The 16,825-nt window shown below is 37.8% G+C and overlaps 1 protein-coding gene across 1 annotated transcript in view; it reads right to left on the reverse strand.

Annotated features, from left to right (window-relative positions):
- UNC80 (unc-80 homolog, NALCN channel complex subunit) overlaps nt 1–16,825 on the reverse strand; it is a 216,839-nt gene that overhangs the window by 131,982 nt on the left and 68,032 nt on the right. Inside the window, exons 18-21 of the mRNA XM_064287438.1 lie at nt 15,100–15,308; nt 13,824–13,930; nt 11,795–11,891; nt 124–296 (exon numbers count right to left, since the gene is read on the reverse strand). Coding sequence (XP_064143508.1) covers nt 124–296; nt 11,795–11,891; nt 13,824–13,930; nt 15,100–15,308 — 586 coding nt within the window. The remainder of the gene's footprint in view (nt 1–123; nt 297–11,794; nt 11,892–13,823; nt 13,931–15,099; nt 15,309–16,825) is intronic.

Consider the following 16,825-nt stretch of genomic DNA (forward strand, 5'->3'; position numbering starts at 1 on the left):
CAATGCTGAGAAAAAGAAAAATATAAACTCGGTTAGGGTTAGGATTAGGGATTCAGGCTTACTTCCTTTAACAGTATTAACTGGAATGGGGAATAGGGCAGGCAAATTCCTCTAATAACTTACTAGATCCAAGGCGGCTGCCAGAATGGATGCATCAGGAATTGTCCCCGGCTCACAGCAGTTTAACAGAAATTGAAACCGCTTCATGCCTTGTCTGATTGCTCCAAGGTTCACCACGTTTTTGCTTTTTCCCCCATCTTGGTTGGAAGAAAGATGGTCATCAAAACTATGGCAACCTGTAGGGGTTGTTCAATGGTGGAGGAAGAAAGAGAGAGTGTGTAGTGATCACAGATTAAAAAAAGTTCTAGAGCTATAACCATGTGTTTTCTGTAGTGTAAGGCTAAAAACTTTCTCCATGCCCCCAATGCTTGATTTGAACATACCCAGACTGCTGGGAACCTGGTGGCTCCTGGCATATGAAAATGCAGGGCTTTACATAAGTATGTAAATACAGGCTCTGATCATCTGACTACCAGGTCTTCTCTCTAATAACTGGTAAGAGCTCTTAGTATATTTAAAATGGTTCTTCTTGTAATCAAACACTAACTTTTGTATTTATGGAAGAATGAAATCGCTGCAATTTTAGATGTTACAATAAATTGACATCAAGGACGGCATTGTGGCGAAAGCAAAAACCTTTTCTCATAATTATACTACAAAGAATCACTGGATTTTTGGGGTTTTAAAGGACTTCAGAGGTCAGTCATTTAATTCCAGGATTTCCAGGCCTGGCTGTGCATCAAAGTTACCTAGAAGTTCCTAATCCTATGTAGACCTTTGGGATCAGAATCTCTGGAGATGAGTATAAGAATTTGTGCTTGTAAAGCCTCTCAGCTATCCTAATGCAGCCAGGCTGACCCCACTCTGTGGCCAGAGGTCTGGGAGGCACTGCTCTGGCTCTCCCCATCATTTTTCTATAGTTAACTGCCTACCAATGAGAATCAGTCAGTAGCTTATTAAAACGCAGACTATCAGGTCCTATCCCTAAACGTCTGGGGCGGGGGGGGGGGGGATGTACCTTTTTAAGAAATACTCCAATTGATTTTGACACAGAAAGTCTAAGAATCACACACTGAGGAAGAATAATACAAAGGATTGTTCTTCGTCTTTTTATCCCCAGGCACATTTCTAAAGACCTAAATATCTCATGACATTTCCATAATTTATAGTATATGTATTACAACATATTTAAAATTTTTTCTTGTATAATATTTTAATATTGAATACCGTTCGATGCTGTTATTGTTAGGTATTGTCTAGTTGGTTCCAACTCACAGCAACCCTATGTACAAAAGAATAAAACATTGCCTGGTCCTGCGCCATGCAAACGATTATTATGCTTGAGCCCACTGTTGTAGCCGCTGTGTCAATCCATCTGGTTAAGGGTCTTCTTCTCTTTCGCTGACCCTCTACATCACCAAGCATGATATCCTTATTCAGGGATTAATCCCTCCAGATGACATGTCCAAAGTACATGAAACAAAGTTTTGCCATCTTTGCCTTTAAGGAGCACTCTCGCTGTACTTCTTCCAAGACAGATTTGTTCGTTCTTTGGCAGTCCATAACCCCGAAAAACCTTGAACCCATTGCCATCGAGTCGATTCCGACTCATAGCAACCCTATTGGACAGAGTAGAACTGCCCCATAGAGTCTCCAAGGAGCTGCCAACCTTTTGGTTAGCAGCCATAGCTCTTAACCACTAAATTCAATATTCTTTGCCAACACCACAACTTAAAGGCATCTATTCTTCGGTCTTCCATATTCATCATCCAGCTTTTCCATTAATATGAGCCCATTGAAAACATCATGGCTTGGGCCAGGTGCACCTTAGTCTTCAAGGTGACATTTTTGCTTTTCAATACTTTAAAGAAGTCTTTTGCAGCAGATTTGCCCAAAGCAATGTCTTTTGATTTCTTGATTGCTGCTTCCATGGGTGTTGATTGTGGATCCAGGTAAAATGAAATCCTTGACAACTTCAATCTTTTTCCCGTTTATCATGATGTTGCTTATTGGTCAGGTGTGAGGATTTTTGTTTTCTTTATTTTGAGGTGTAATCCATACTGAAGGCTGTTGTCTTTAATCTTCGTCAGTAAGTGTTTCAAGTCCCCTCACTTTCAGCAAGCAAGGTGCTGTCATCTGCATACCGCAGGTTGTTAATGAGTCTCGTCCAATCCTGATGCCTGGTTCTTCCTCATATAGTCCAGATTTTCAGATTGCTCAGCATACGGATTGAATAGGTATGGTGAAAGGATACAACCTGATGCACACCTTTCCTGACTTTAAACCATGTAGTATCCCCTTGTTCTGTCCAAACAAGTGCCTTTTGGTCTATGTACAAGTTCCTCATGAGCACAATTAGGTATTATGGAATTCCCATTCTTCACAATGTTAACCATAATTTGTTATGATCCACACAGTTGAATGCCTTTGCATAGTCAATAAAACACAGGTAAACATCTTTCTGGTATTCTCTGATTTCAGCCAGGATCCATCTGACATCAGCAATGATATCCCTTGTTCCACATCCTCATCTGAATCTAGCTTGAACATCTGGCAGTTTCTTGTTTATGTACTGTTGCAACTGCTTTTGAATGATCTTCGCCAAAATTTTATTTGTACATTAGAGTAATGATCTTGTTTGATAATTTCCACATTCTGTTGGATCACTTTTTTTTTGGAATAGGCATAAATATAGATCTCTTCCACTTGATTGGCCAGGTAGCTTTCTTCCAAGTTTCTTGGCATAGATGAGTGAGCACCTGCAGTGCTGCATACCTTTGTAGAAACATCTCAGTTGGTATTTTATCAATTCCTGGAGCTTTGTTTTTCACCATTGTCTTCAGTACAGCTTAGGCTTCTTTCTTCAGTACCATCAGTTCTTGATCATATGCTACCTCCTGAAATGATTGAAAGTTGAGCAATTCATTTTGGTCTCTGTGTATTCCTTCCATCTTCTTTTGATGCATCCTGTGTTGTTCAGTATCTTTCCCACCGAATCCTTTAATATTGCAACTGGAGGCTTGAATTTTTTCTTCAGTTCTTTCAGCTTGAGAAATGCCAAGTATGTTCTTCCCTTTTGGTTTTCTACCTCCATGTCTTTGCACATGTCATTATAATATTTTACTTTGTCTTCTCAAGCCGACCTTTGAAGTCTTCTGTTCAGTTTTACTTCATCATTTCTTCCTTTCACTTTAGCTACTTGACGTTCAAAAGCAAGTTTCAGAGTCTCTTCTGACATCCATTTTAGTCTTCTCTTTCTTTCCTGTCTTTTTAATGACCTCTTGCTTTCTTCATGTATGACATCCTTGATGTCATTCCATACTCATCTGGTCTTCCGTCACTAGTGTTCAATGCATCAAATCTATTCTTGAGATGGACTCTAAATACAGGTGGGATATACTCAAGATCTTACTTTGGCTTTCATGGACTTGTTCTAATTTTCTTCAGCTTCAACTTGAAGTTGCATATGAGCAATTGATGGTATGTTTTGCAGTCAGCCCCTGACCTTGTTCTGACTGATGATAACTGAGTTTTTCGATCATTTCTTTCCATATGTAGTCAATTTGATCTGGTGAGGTCCATGTATACAGTCCCCATTTATGTTCATGAAAAAAGGTATTTGCAATGCAGAAGTCAGTTTTGCAAAAGTCTATCATGTGATCTCTGGCAGCATTCCTTCTTCTTTGTTTCCAACTTTTACATTCCAATCACCAGTAATTATCAATGCATCTTGATTGCATATTTGTTTAATTTCAGACTGCAGAAGTTGGTAAAAATCTTCAATTCATCTTTGGCCTTAGTGGTTGGTGCATAAATTGAAAAATAGTCGTATCAACTGGTCTTCCTTATAGGCATATGGATATTATCCTATTACTGACAGTATTGTACTTCGGGATAGATCTTGAAATGGTCTTTTTGACAGTGAATGCAATGCCATTTCTCTTCAGTTTATCATTCTTGGCATAGAAGATCATCTAACTGTCTGATTCAAAATGGCCACTGTCAGTCCATTTCAGCTCATTAATGCCTAGGATATTGATGTTTATGCAGTCCATTTCATTTTTGATGATTTCCAATTTTTGTAGATGCATACTTCATACATTCCGTGTTCTGATTATTAACGGATATTTGCAGCTGTTTCTTCACATTTTGAGTAGTCATGCCACAACAGCAAATGAAGGTCCCAAAAGCTTGACTCCATCCATCCACATCATTAAGGTCGATTCTACTTTGAGGAGGCAGCTCTTCCCCCAGTCTTTTTTGACTGCCTTCCAACTTCAGAGGCTCATCTTTCCTCACTGTCAGACAATGCTCTGCAGCTATTTATAAGGTTTTCATTGGCTAATTTCTTTCAGAAGTAGACTGTCAGGTCCTTCTTCCTAGTCTGTCTTAGTCTGGAAGCTCAGCTGAAACCTGTCTACCATGGGTGACCCTGCTGGTATTTGAATACTGGTGGCACAGCTTCCAATATCACAGCAACACACAGGCACCCGCAGTATGACAAACTGAAAAGATGGATGGGGGCATAGTTAGATAGTAAAGTTAATTCTAAAGACAGAGTCTAAATAGCAAAAAAAAAAAAAAAAGACATAGCTAAATGCTACAGATGAGGAATAAACATTTCCAGGACAGCCTTGTTTCCAACAGCTTCTTTCCCAAATTCTACTCTGTTTACTCATTGGGTGTTACCAAGGCTATGGGAAAAGATAACTTCCTACTATTTTTCGCATCAACATGTCACTTTATTCATCATTTACATGCAACCCATTAACAGTTACACATGTTAAAAGGAAATCTCTCAAGCACAGATTAAAAAAATGGCAACTTTAGCAGTCCCTTAAACTTTGAGTTTAAGACAGACCCAAAAATAATAAGAATTTTCTTTTTAGTGAATCCATTTGTTTTTCATTTGTTGCTATAACTAAGATTTAAAATATCTTAGGCAATAACTGCCTCAAATTTGTAATTTGAGTAATATATAAGACAGGATGGATGATCAATAAACTTACTCAAACTTAATATATAATGATGAAATGCAAATAACAAATTTATTGTAAGAGTTGCCATTATTTTAGTAAAGGAAGCATTAAGAATAAGGGTCTCACCATCTTTTCAATATTATTTGACAAGATGACTAACTCCAAAAGAAATTTATTCACTAAAGGAAATGCCATTTAGATTGAAAGAACTTCAGAAACAAGGCAGCTAAAGAGTATTAAAAATAAATAAATAAATAAAGAGTGATCAAAACAATTTTTCTCTGAAAGAATCTGTATTCTTTGTGTCACAGAATGATGCATATTTATTACAGGTAAGAAGACCAGCAGTGTCCTATAAGCCCAGAACTTACCAATCCTACTGGAAGTAAAAGCCATTTACAATGGAAAATTCCCATTGCATCTGTACACCATTAATAAATAACAACATGATATTTGCTACCATTTTTGGAGCACTTAGTATGTGCCAAGTACTGTATGAAATTCTTTATAACTTTATTTCCTTCAACTTTTTTGGAACAGCCCTGTAAGATAGATATTTCCTCCCTTCTAAAGCTGGAGAAAAAAGGAGAATGTATTTGTATGTGTGTGTGAGGGACAGATTAACAGACAGACAAAGAAGGGGCAGGTTAAGAAGCTCAGGGTAAGTTTATACAAATAGAAAGTTATACAGTCAAGAGTCAAACCTAGACCTACTGACCACAAGCCTGTGCTCTTACCATTATATCACACTGTATCTCTAAAATACCTAAATGTTTATGTTGAAGGAGGTCAGATTTTTATATCTTGCTGAAGGTAAAAACTATGCTAGGAAAACTTATTGTAAGAAGTCATTAAACATATTACTGAACGATGTAGGAGGCATGGAAGATGGAAAGAATATACAGAGTCACTGTACCAAAAAGAGTTGGTTGATGCTCAATCATTTTAGGAGGTAGCATATGATCAAGAACTGATTATACTGAAGGAAGAAGTCCAAACTGCACTGAAGACAAGGTTCCTCATGAGCACAATTAATTGTTCTGGAATTTCCATTCTTCACAGTGTTATCCATAATTCGTTATGATTCACATAGTCAGATGGCTTTGCATAGTCAGTAAAACACAGGTAAACATCTTTCTGGTATCTTCTGCTTTCAGCTAGGATCCAAGCCAAGAATTGTTTGGTGTTCAATCATTTTAGGAGATAGCATATGATCAAGAACTGACAGTGCTAAAGGAAGAAGTCCAAACTGCACTGACGACAATAGTGAAAAGCAAGGCTCCAGAAATTGACAATATACCAATCGAGGTGTTTCAACAAATGGATATAGCACTGGAAGTGCTCACTCATCTATGCCAAGAAATTTGGAAGACAGCTCCCTGGCCCACTGACTGGAAAAGACTGATATTTATGCCTATTCCAAAGAAAGGTGATCCAACAGAATGTGGAAATTATCAAACAATATCATTAATATCACACACAAGTAAAATTTTGCTGAAGATCATTCAAAAGCAGTTGAAGCAGTACATCGACAGGGAAATGCCAGAAATTCAAGCCGGATACAGAAGAGGATTTTGGAACAAAGGCTATCATTACTGTGGTCAGATGGATCCTGGTTGAAAGCAGAGAATACCAGAAAGATGTTTACCTGTGTTTCATTGACTATGCAAAGGCATTTAAATCATAACAAATTATAGATAACATTGTGAAGAATGGGAATTCCAGAACAATTAATTGTGCTCATGAGGAATCTGTACATAGACCAACAGGCAGTTGTTCGAACAGAACAAGGGGATACTGTGTGGTTAACAGTCAGGAAGGTGTGTGTCAGGCTCGTATCCTTTCACCATACTTATTCAATCTTATGCTGAGCAAATAATCTGAGAAGCTGGACTGTATGAAGCAGAACACGGCATCAGGATTAGAGGAAGACTGATTAACAACCTGCGTTATGCAGATGATACAACCTTGCTTGTTGAAAGTGAAGAGGACTTGAAACACTGATGAAGATAAAGACTACAGTATGGATTACGGCTCAACATAAATAAAACAAAAATCCTTACATCTGGACCAATAAGCAACATCATGATAAATGGAGAAAAGAAGGAAGTTGTCAAGGATTTCATTTTACTCGAATCCACAATCAACGCCCATGGAAGCAGCAGTTAAGAAGCCAAAAGACGCATCGCACTGGGCAAATCTGCTGCAAAAGATCTCTTTAAGGTTAGAAAGCAAAGATTTCACTTTAAGGATTTAGGTGTGCCTGACCCGAGCCATGGTGTTTTCAATTGTCTCATGTGCATGGGAAAGCTGGACTAAAAATAAGGAAGACTAAAGAAGAATTGACATCTTTGAATTATGGTGTTGGTGACGAATATTGAATATACCATGAAATGCCAGAGGAATGAACAAATCTGTCTTGGAGGAAGTACAGTCAGAATGCTCCTGAGAGGCAAGGATGATGAAACTTTATCTTACATACTTTGGACATGTTATCAGCAGGGATCAGTCCCTGGAAAAGGACTTCAAGGTTGGTAAAGTAGAGGGTCAGTGAAAAAGAAGAAGACCCTCAAGGAGATGAATTGACACAGCGGCTGTGACGATGGGCTCAAGCATAACAGTGGATGGCGCAGGACCGGGCAGTGTTTCGTACTGTTGTACAGAGGGTCGCTATGAGTTGGAACCAAATCGATGGCACCAACAAGAACATGTCTATATATAGGTATAGGTACCAATATCTATTGATTTTCTCCCAGTATGCCTGATGATAAACTAGCTTTTTTGACCATGAGAATGAACTTTTTAGCCTCAGTACATTTTAGTTGCATTTATTTACTGTTTGTTTAGTTTTTTACATTTGGTTTATTGAAGTGTAATTCAAACACAGTTGCATTTTTTATAGGCTGGTAAATCAGAAAAGCGGTGTTTCAAAATTTAGTGTCTCTTTAAGCAGTATTTTCATACAGTTTATGGCAGAGATAGGCATATAGAAGGTACTCATTATTATTTTTTTACTTAGTTAAAAATTGCTTTAATTAAGCAAACTTCTTTCCTCTAAAAGAGATAACATAATTTCTAAAATGAAAATTTTTGGGGGGGAGTGTGAAGACACAGAACAAAAAAGAAAGCTGATCTCTGGATGTGGTTTTGATTTTATTAAATGCTGACCAGATGTATTTTTAACTTATTGATTTTTTTAATATATACTTTGAATAAAGTCTATTGTCTATTGCATTTTATCTTTAGCTCAGTGAAGTTCAGGCACTACATCTGAATTGTGAGTATGTTCGATGTTTGCTTTCTTTAACAACTTTAAAAGAATGAATGAAGAAAATAGGTATAATTAAGTTACAAATAATCTCAAAGTGAAAGAAAAGGACATGACATCAATCATGGAGGCACAAGAATCATGGAAATACACTGCAAAGTTTAAAAACAAGAAAAAAAAAAGCAGGCACAAAGATAAAAAGATGCTCACTTGCACAAAAGTGGTATTTATTGCAAAATACAACACACTTGGATTAGCAGATGTTTTTTTGGTTCATTTAGATTAGAATAGCTGAGGATGCCTGTCTTCTGAGAGCAATTCCAAAGAAATTATCACACAGAAAATGCTTTATAATTTTTAAGAAGCCAGAGAACATGGGCAAAGAATAATGATATACAAGCTATGTTCTCTTACCATTCAAAAGCACATAAGATATTCTAAATATCAGAGCCAGGTATGCTAGTTTTGTCTTTTAGACATATAGAAAGCGACTGTGCATTTTGGGTAATGCTGACACAAACTCATCCTAGAGTCTGGCCATTGGGATATTCTTTAGCAGATCATTTTTATTTTTGACTAATATATAAAGGATATATGATCACATTATAGGGGTTGCAACCAGTGTCACACAAGGATATGTGTATAAATTTTTGTATGAGAAATTAACTTGAGCTGTAAACTTTCACCTAAAGCACAATAAAAACAATAAATAAAAAAAGAGACAAAAGAAAAAAAAAGAATATGTGAAACAATGATTGGAACCAGCAGGAAGAGACTTAAGAAAAACAAAATCCAGAATGAACTGTGTTTTATGAGAAATGCTAATGATAACATGTTTGGAAAAAGAACAAGAGTTAAAAATGGGGGTGCAGGGGGAGATGTGGCTATGACTTGAAGAAAGAAGGGTAACGACAACCAAAAAGGAGGGTACACAACTCAATTATGCTCCATTCTTTCCACCAACGAAAACAATGCAAAAGTACAGAAAAGCTGCATTAAGAAGGAAAATTCATCAAGTGTGAGAGATCCTACTCTCCTTGAGTTTAAGCCTCACTTCTATCAAATTACACTGCAGGGCACAGAAAGAACTTAGAGATGTGATCCCAAGACCAGCCAAATGACATCCTGCTAACACAGTACATACCCAGAGAATACACTTTAACTCACATTTCATTTTCAAAATGTTACAACAAAAATCTCTAATACTGGTGGTCTGAACACTAGACAAATCTCTGAGACATTAGGAATGGAAGCAACGCAATAGGACTCACAATGGGAAAGGCCCTGACTGTTAAGATTATTAAAACCACAGACTAATAAACTGAATATACAACCCTGGCCAAATTCTATAAGAGATAGTGAAATAGATGGTTAACCAAAACCAAAAATCAGTTGCGGTCAAGTCGATTCTGACTCAGAGCGATCCCCCATAGGGTTCCCGAGGCTGTAATCTTTACAGGAGCAGACTCCCACATCTTTCTCCCATGGAGTGGCTGGTGGGTTCGAACCACCCACCTTTTCAGTTAGCAGTCAAGCACTTAACCACTGCACCACCAGAGCCTGAATAGATGGCTAGGGACCCCTAAAAAAGATAGAAGTCACCATAGAAACCACCGTGGTTTCTTGAGGAATACGGTATGTTGAACTAAGCCACTTTCCTCCTATGATAGGGTTATAAAGATATCAGTGAGATATTTATTTTTAAAGTCATATATTTTTGAAATGAGATGAGAAAGTGCTCACTTATCACTGGTAAATTAAGTGTATAGTTAGCTGAAAAATATACCCACAAGTTGTTAATTAATTAAAGTCAACTAGAAGTGTTCTAGTCGTTATGTTGTTCTGTGCAGTCCTAATACCAACAAGCTGGTTGAAAACACAGGGACGTGTGTCTGTCTACGCAGACGAATCTTTATAGTTTAGACCACATACTAAAGAAAAAAAGATTCCGAGGGAAGGTTCAGAACTCAACTTGGTTTTTGGTTTTGTCCTCTTAATTTCCTTCCTGGACATGGGACTGAACGATCCCTAAAGTTAACGAAAGAATAAATTTTATTTATTTATATAATGAAAAAAATCTATTATGCCTACATTAAAATATACCATGATATTCATTCATACAGAGAGCCAGCAAAAGTGAATCCAAAATTCAATACAAACCAACTATGTGGTGTGAAAATAGACAACACAATTATCTAGTTAATACACTTGCTAGATTCAAGGAGGTTAACAGTTACACTACCTGCTATACTGATCAAGTCAAATCTATTTCATCTGAAGCTCAACATTTTGTAAAGCACGTCATTGAACCAGAATACATAGTAGAAGGAATCAAGATTGGGATAGGTCTTGAGACTCTTCCTTCCACATAAAAGACACTAAAGAACCAAGGATGTTTAGCCAGCAGAAGAGAGCAGCACAAAAGAGCTGACAGGTGGAACTAACACAATGTTTGTGTGCCATAATTAGGAGGGCCAGTGAATGAAATCTACAGATGTATATGTTTTCAGAGTGTAAGGCAAGACATTCTACTAATTAAAGCTGTCTAGTTCTGGAACAGGTTCCTTTGTAAAATAATAACTCCATCTCAGCAGAGGATGGCTGGCCACCTGTCAGAGATGTTGTAAGGAGAATTTCTAAATGGGTAGGAAAAAAGATCTCTAAAACTTCCTCTCAGCTCTCAGATTTTAATAAAGGAGGAGATAGCAGAAGAAGGGATAGTGTCTTATTATTCTTTGTAAACCCAATGCCCACCAGTGAGCACAGATCATAGTAGGGCTTCAATAAATGTCTGTTGAACTAAATTGGTAACATATAGAAAAGCTATGTTGCTGTTAGCTGCCATCAAGTCAGCCCCCAACTCACGGTAACTCCATGCACAGCAGAATGAAACACTGTCTGCTCCTCCGCCATCCCCATGATCTGTTGTATATCAGATGTTGTGATCCATAGGGTTTCCATTTGTTGTGATTGATAGGGTTTTGGAAGTAGACCACTGGTGCATTCTTTCTAGTTTACATTAGTCTGAAAGCTCTGCTGAAACCTGTGCAGCATCATAGCAACACACGAGCCTCTACTGACAGGCGGGTGGTGGCTGTGCATGAGGTGCGTTGGCTGGGAATCGAATCCAGGGTTCCCACATAGAACGTGAGAATTCTACCACTGAACCACCAACGCCCCCTGGAAAGCTATAAAACCAAAACCTGTTGCCATCTAGTGGATTCTGACTCACAGTGACCCTACAGGACAGAGTAGAACTGCCCCATAGAGTTTCCAAGGAGCACCTGGTGGGTTCAAACTGCAGACTTTTTGGTTAGCAGCTGTAGCTCTTAACCACTGCACCACCAGGTTTTCCTAAATATACAAATGTATGAGAGAGAAATAAATGAAAAATTGGTGGAAATAGAAAATAGACCATTCTACCTAATTAAATGTTTGTTCTGTGAGATCAAAGATGGATGGCGTTTTTTGCGTGTATAACATTTACCAAGACGCTTGAAGAAATTCTCCTCTTCATCTCTTCCATTCTCCATTCCACCTGCTGGCCCACCTTCAGACAGCTTCACAGCACTGGTGAATTTGACCTGAGGGGGGGAAAAATCAATCAGATAACTGAATTAAAAGGTGATTATTTGTGGTACACTAACCCTTGCCTTGAAATATAAGTTGTTTAGAATAAGAAGATCACTACAGTTCCTCTGACTTCCATATCCTGTTAGTTTGTCAGTGTAGTTCATGCCCATGTATTGAAAGACACCACAATAGCTGGGGTTGGAACGGACTTGACAGCAACAAGTTGGGTTTTGTTTTTTTTCTTTTTATAGCTGGGGAGATCCAGGTCATAGATTACACCAAGTAATCAGGCACTATAAAAATAATTTACTGGACAATTGAAGTACTTTTAAAGTTTCATTTTAATGAAGTTCAAACTCAAAACTGTGAAACAAGCCATATTCTTTCTTTACAAATAACACCACGATTTATAATCAAAGCAAAGTGAAAGATAACTATTAAATTTTGTCACCCCCCCAAAAAAAAGATACATTGAAGTCCTTATCTGCAGAACCCCAGAAGGTGAGCTTATTTGGAAATAAAGTCTTTGTAAATGTAATTAGTTAAGTTAACATGGGGTCATATTGCTCGGGTAAGGTGTGCACTAATCCTATATGACTGGTGTCCTTATAAAAAAGGGAGAAAGAGACACAGAAAAAAAATATAGAGGTGACAGACACATAGGGAAGACAACCATGTGAAGGTGGAGTCAGAAACTGAAGTTATGCTACCACAAACCAAGAAAGGCACCTGTGACCAGTAGAAGTTAGAAGCAAGAAAGGATTCCTTTGCTAGAGCCTTCAGTGAGAGCATGACCCTGTCAACATCTTGATTTTCGACTTCTAGCCTCCAGGACTGTGAGAGAATAAATTTCTGTTGTTTTAAGCCACCTACTTTGTGGTACTTTGCTTTGGCAGCCTGGAAAACTAATTCAAGATCCAAATAGAATATTTCAACTCAGTGAAAGAGCCAGTGTAAATTAATTTATACAGTCCACTATAATTAATATGTAATAACATGCCTCTCTTTCTAAGAATTAAAATGCGTTCTTGATCTTATCTTTAGACCAAAATTACTCCAAATTTTCAGTACAGCAAGGAATCTATTGGCCATACAGGTTCTCAAATGCAACCATATTCGTTTAGCAAAAAGAACCTGAAGGAAGAATTATAAATATGTTTTCTAAATGTTCTGTAATGTAATGTAAGTGTTCTAAATGTAATGTTGATATATTCTTTTTATACTTTTAAAACTGACTAAGATAAAAGAAAACTGATTTTATTGGAAATCAAAGGCAGAATGTAAGGAAGTAACTTGTATAAAAAGAAACATAACTATTATCCTATACTAAAAATTAGGTGTACAAGTGGCTGGGCCATGCATCAGCCACAAGGAGGACTCTTGTAGGAAATGGATTTCACTGAGAAACATTACTTTTTCCAAATAATATGCTACTCCAGTGCTGAACAGTATTATGGACAAGCACTTAGTATGGAAAATCATTCTCAGTTTCTTTATTCTTTTCAAGAAAACGAATGGTTCAGATGGTGCCAAAAGTAGTATATGGAGGCTGAATGGTGTGTGTGTGTGTATGTTTTGATATGTGAAAGGATCACTATTACTGGATCATTGGATAGGAGCTTGAGATGTCAGGGGTTTCATGTGTGCGTTCAAAGTTAAAAGTAGCTGGAGAACAACGCCTACATACATCCATATATCTGCATCATAGTTTTATACAAATTTTTGTCACATTTTTCCTTTTATTCTTAACATCAAATACTACTATAGCCTATTGTTTAAACATCTTAAATTCCACTGTTCTTCTAAGTTTCCCAAATTTGTTCAACTTGATAGTTTATTCAGCTCTCCCTTTTTGTCCCCTCCAAGTGTTTGGTATTTCTCAGTCCAGGCTTTTTTCTATCAGTGACTCAACCATTCCCTTACATAAGTAATATCCTATTTACCTTGGAGCTTTGCCTGATAAAAGACAAGCGGTCCACAGAGCTGATGTCTAGGAGGTCTTCCACACCATCTGCCAAGCCCGAGAGGGAGGATCTTTTCAGCCAGTTTCCTATTTGATAATTTTTTCAAAATTAGACCATTATAGCAGTTTCTTCCAAATGGATTAAACAGAAATGCCAGCATGTGTCCTACAAGCAATGGAAGTTGCATGGCTTTATATTAACAGAAATGAAAACAAAATGCTTTCAGTGTGCACGATCTGAATCAAAATGTTGAGTACTGGACTGTAAAATTACATGAACCAGAAAGACTGCAAGGACAAAAAGAACCCAGTCCTCTTCAGTGAATGAAATCATAATCCAGCCGGTTATCCTGGACAACTTTCACACCTCCCACTAAGTGCTGTTCATTTTACCTCATAAATGTGTCTCAGATCTATCCATTTCTCTCTGCGTGGTCACTACCAGTTTGAGTTACCATTACTTATACATGGAATACTAGTCAACTTTTCATCTGGTCTTCCTTATCCACTCATGCCTACTCCAATATGTTTTCCATGTAGGGATCTCTTAGAAAAAGTTTACCTGATTATGCTAGTCCCCTGTTCAACATTCCATGTTGGCTATTTAGGGCTTTAGGATGAAGAGTCAAGTACTTAATCTGACCCGCAAGGCCACGCATGGTCTGGCCCCTGACTATTGCTCCACCATAGTCAAGCAGCTGTTCCCCTTATTTCAGCGCTTCCAATGTCTTCTATCCTAATACCTGTGCACATTTTATTGTTACCACCTGGAAGCCTCTCCTTCCTTTCTTTCCCTAATTATCCTGTTACTTAGTGCCACTTTCTCCAGGAAGTCTTCTCTGATTCCTGGCCTCCTTTCCCCAATTAGGTCAGATTTCACTGTTGCATGCTCTCATAGCACCATGAGCTTTTCCTTCATAAAATTCATAGGCTGTGCTTATACTCAGTTTTATGCTCAGTCTTAGTGGCTGCTACTCCACTAGACTGCAAATTTAATGAAGTAGGAGGGCATGTATTTTTGCTCACCATTTAATCCCTAGTGCCTAGTATAATGTTTGCACAAGTAGAGGCTCATAGTAGCAGCTTGATAAATATCTGCTGAAAAAAAAGAGTGAATGAATGAATGAGTCAGCCTAGGCCTTGCAACTTGAAGGCCTTCTCTACCCTGCCATGCATTGCTCTATTTTGATAGTGAGTTGATTTAAGGGCATGGCAGGAATAAGAACATTCATAAATAAATACAGACATACTTTTACCTATGGGGAGTTTAAGCTTCTTCCGGAGGGAAATTCTACGGGACCGAGAGCGGGCCCGCCGGTCGGAGGTGGTGCCTGAGTGGGCGGTGGTACATTCTGAAGTGTCCTGCTCAGACTGGCTGCTGGTGTCACTTGCTGCACTCTGGGATTTGAACATCTTGCGCCAGAAATCTTTCCGTCCCAGGTTGCCCCCTTGCATCTGCTCATCGCTATCAGCAAGTGGAGAATTGAGTTAAACATCTGACAACTTGTGTGAAATTCTCTTAACTTTCTTTCAACATCATGCCAGTGATATTTAGGCAAATCATGCAGAATGATCTTTGATGGGCTGGTTTTGGGGAAGAGCGAGTGTGGGAGTGGAAGGAGGGAGACCAACTTTCTGAGCTCTTCTTGAAAACAGTCATGTCTCAGTTGTCAAACTGAGGTGATTGGGGTTTCTAAACCTTAATAAAAAGACTAGATATTATTGCAGGTATTTGTCTGCAAGTGTGAGTCATAGTAGCAGAAGCACTTAAAAGTGTCAGTAAATATTTAACATTTTTAAAGCTTCTGTGGCTTGTGTACAATACTGTACCTCACTCCCTACTCCCTGCCCCAGTACAGCATAGGTCTAAATAAACTTACAAAACATATTTGAATAATGAATAAATGAAGTGCACCATACTCAGGGAATGCATTATCCCACAATCACTATGTTGAAGAAACTTGAATAGGGGTTAAAAAAAAAAAATAAATAAGCCTGACTCGATAAGACAAGAATACCTTCAAAGGGATTTTTGACTGGGACATTGGGTAAGAGTTAAAAATACAAGTGGCCAGATGTATGCAGATTTGGTTTAATCTCAGTAAAAAATACAAAAACCAAACCCAGTGCCGTTAATCTCAGTAACCACTACCAGTAGGAGTCAAAAAAAAAGGCCAGTTGCAATGAGATAGCATTTTTTATTAAATTGGCAAAGATTAGAGGGAGAAAAAATGAAAGCAATGGTGACTCTTATGCTACCGGTGGTAGGACAGAATGATTCAACTTTTCTGGAGGTAATTTGTTAATACATTATCTAAAGCTTATATCTGCACAATTGACAGAGAAATTCAACTTCCAGGAAGTTACCCCAAGGAAATGATGGGACAACATATTAAGGTGTAGCTACAAGAAGGCTCAAATACTGAGGTATTACTGGTCAACTCTGAAAAATTGGAAACAAGCTAAATGTTCAATAAAGCTAAATGTTGAATAAATCATGGTGCTTCCAAATGATACCATACTCTGTGGTAACTCTGAAAATTGTAGAAAATTATTGGTATGGGACATTTTCACGATCTATTGCAAAGTTAAAAGGCAAAGATGCAATGATGTAAACAGGTTAACAGTTCAATTTTAAAAAGCATACATGTAAATGTGTGAGTTTGTGTGTATGTTCAAAAATGTAGCCAACATAACACACCAAACATTTACAGTGATTATCTCTAGTTTGTGGTATTTAGATTTTTAAATGATTTTCCTCTATGATTTATGGTGCTTTCCATATTTGTCATCTTGCACCAGAAATCTTGCAGAATCTTCGTGATTTGGAAAGAAAGGGCTATAAAAAAATACTCTAGTAACATGTGATGGAATTTGCTTATGAGATTTTAGGTAACGATTTGCTTTGAATTTTGGGGATGAATCCAGAATCTACCTAAAAATTGACAGTGCTGTGCAAATCATTCACTTCCCTGAGGATCC

This window comes from Loxodonta africana, chromosome 6, assembly GCF_030014295.1.
Source record: "Loxodonta africana isolate mLoxAfr1 chromosome 6, mLoxAfr1.hap2, whole genome shotgun sequence".
Lineage (NCBI taxonomy): Eukaryota > Metazoa > Chordata > Mammalia > Proboscidea > Elephantidae > Loxodonta > Loxodonta africana.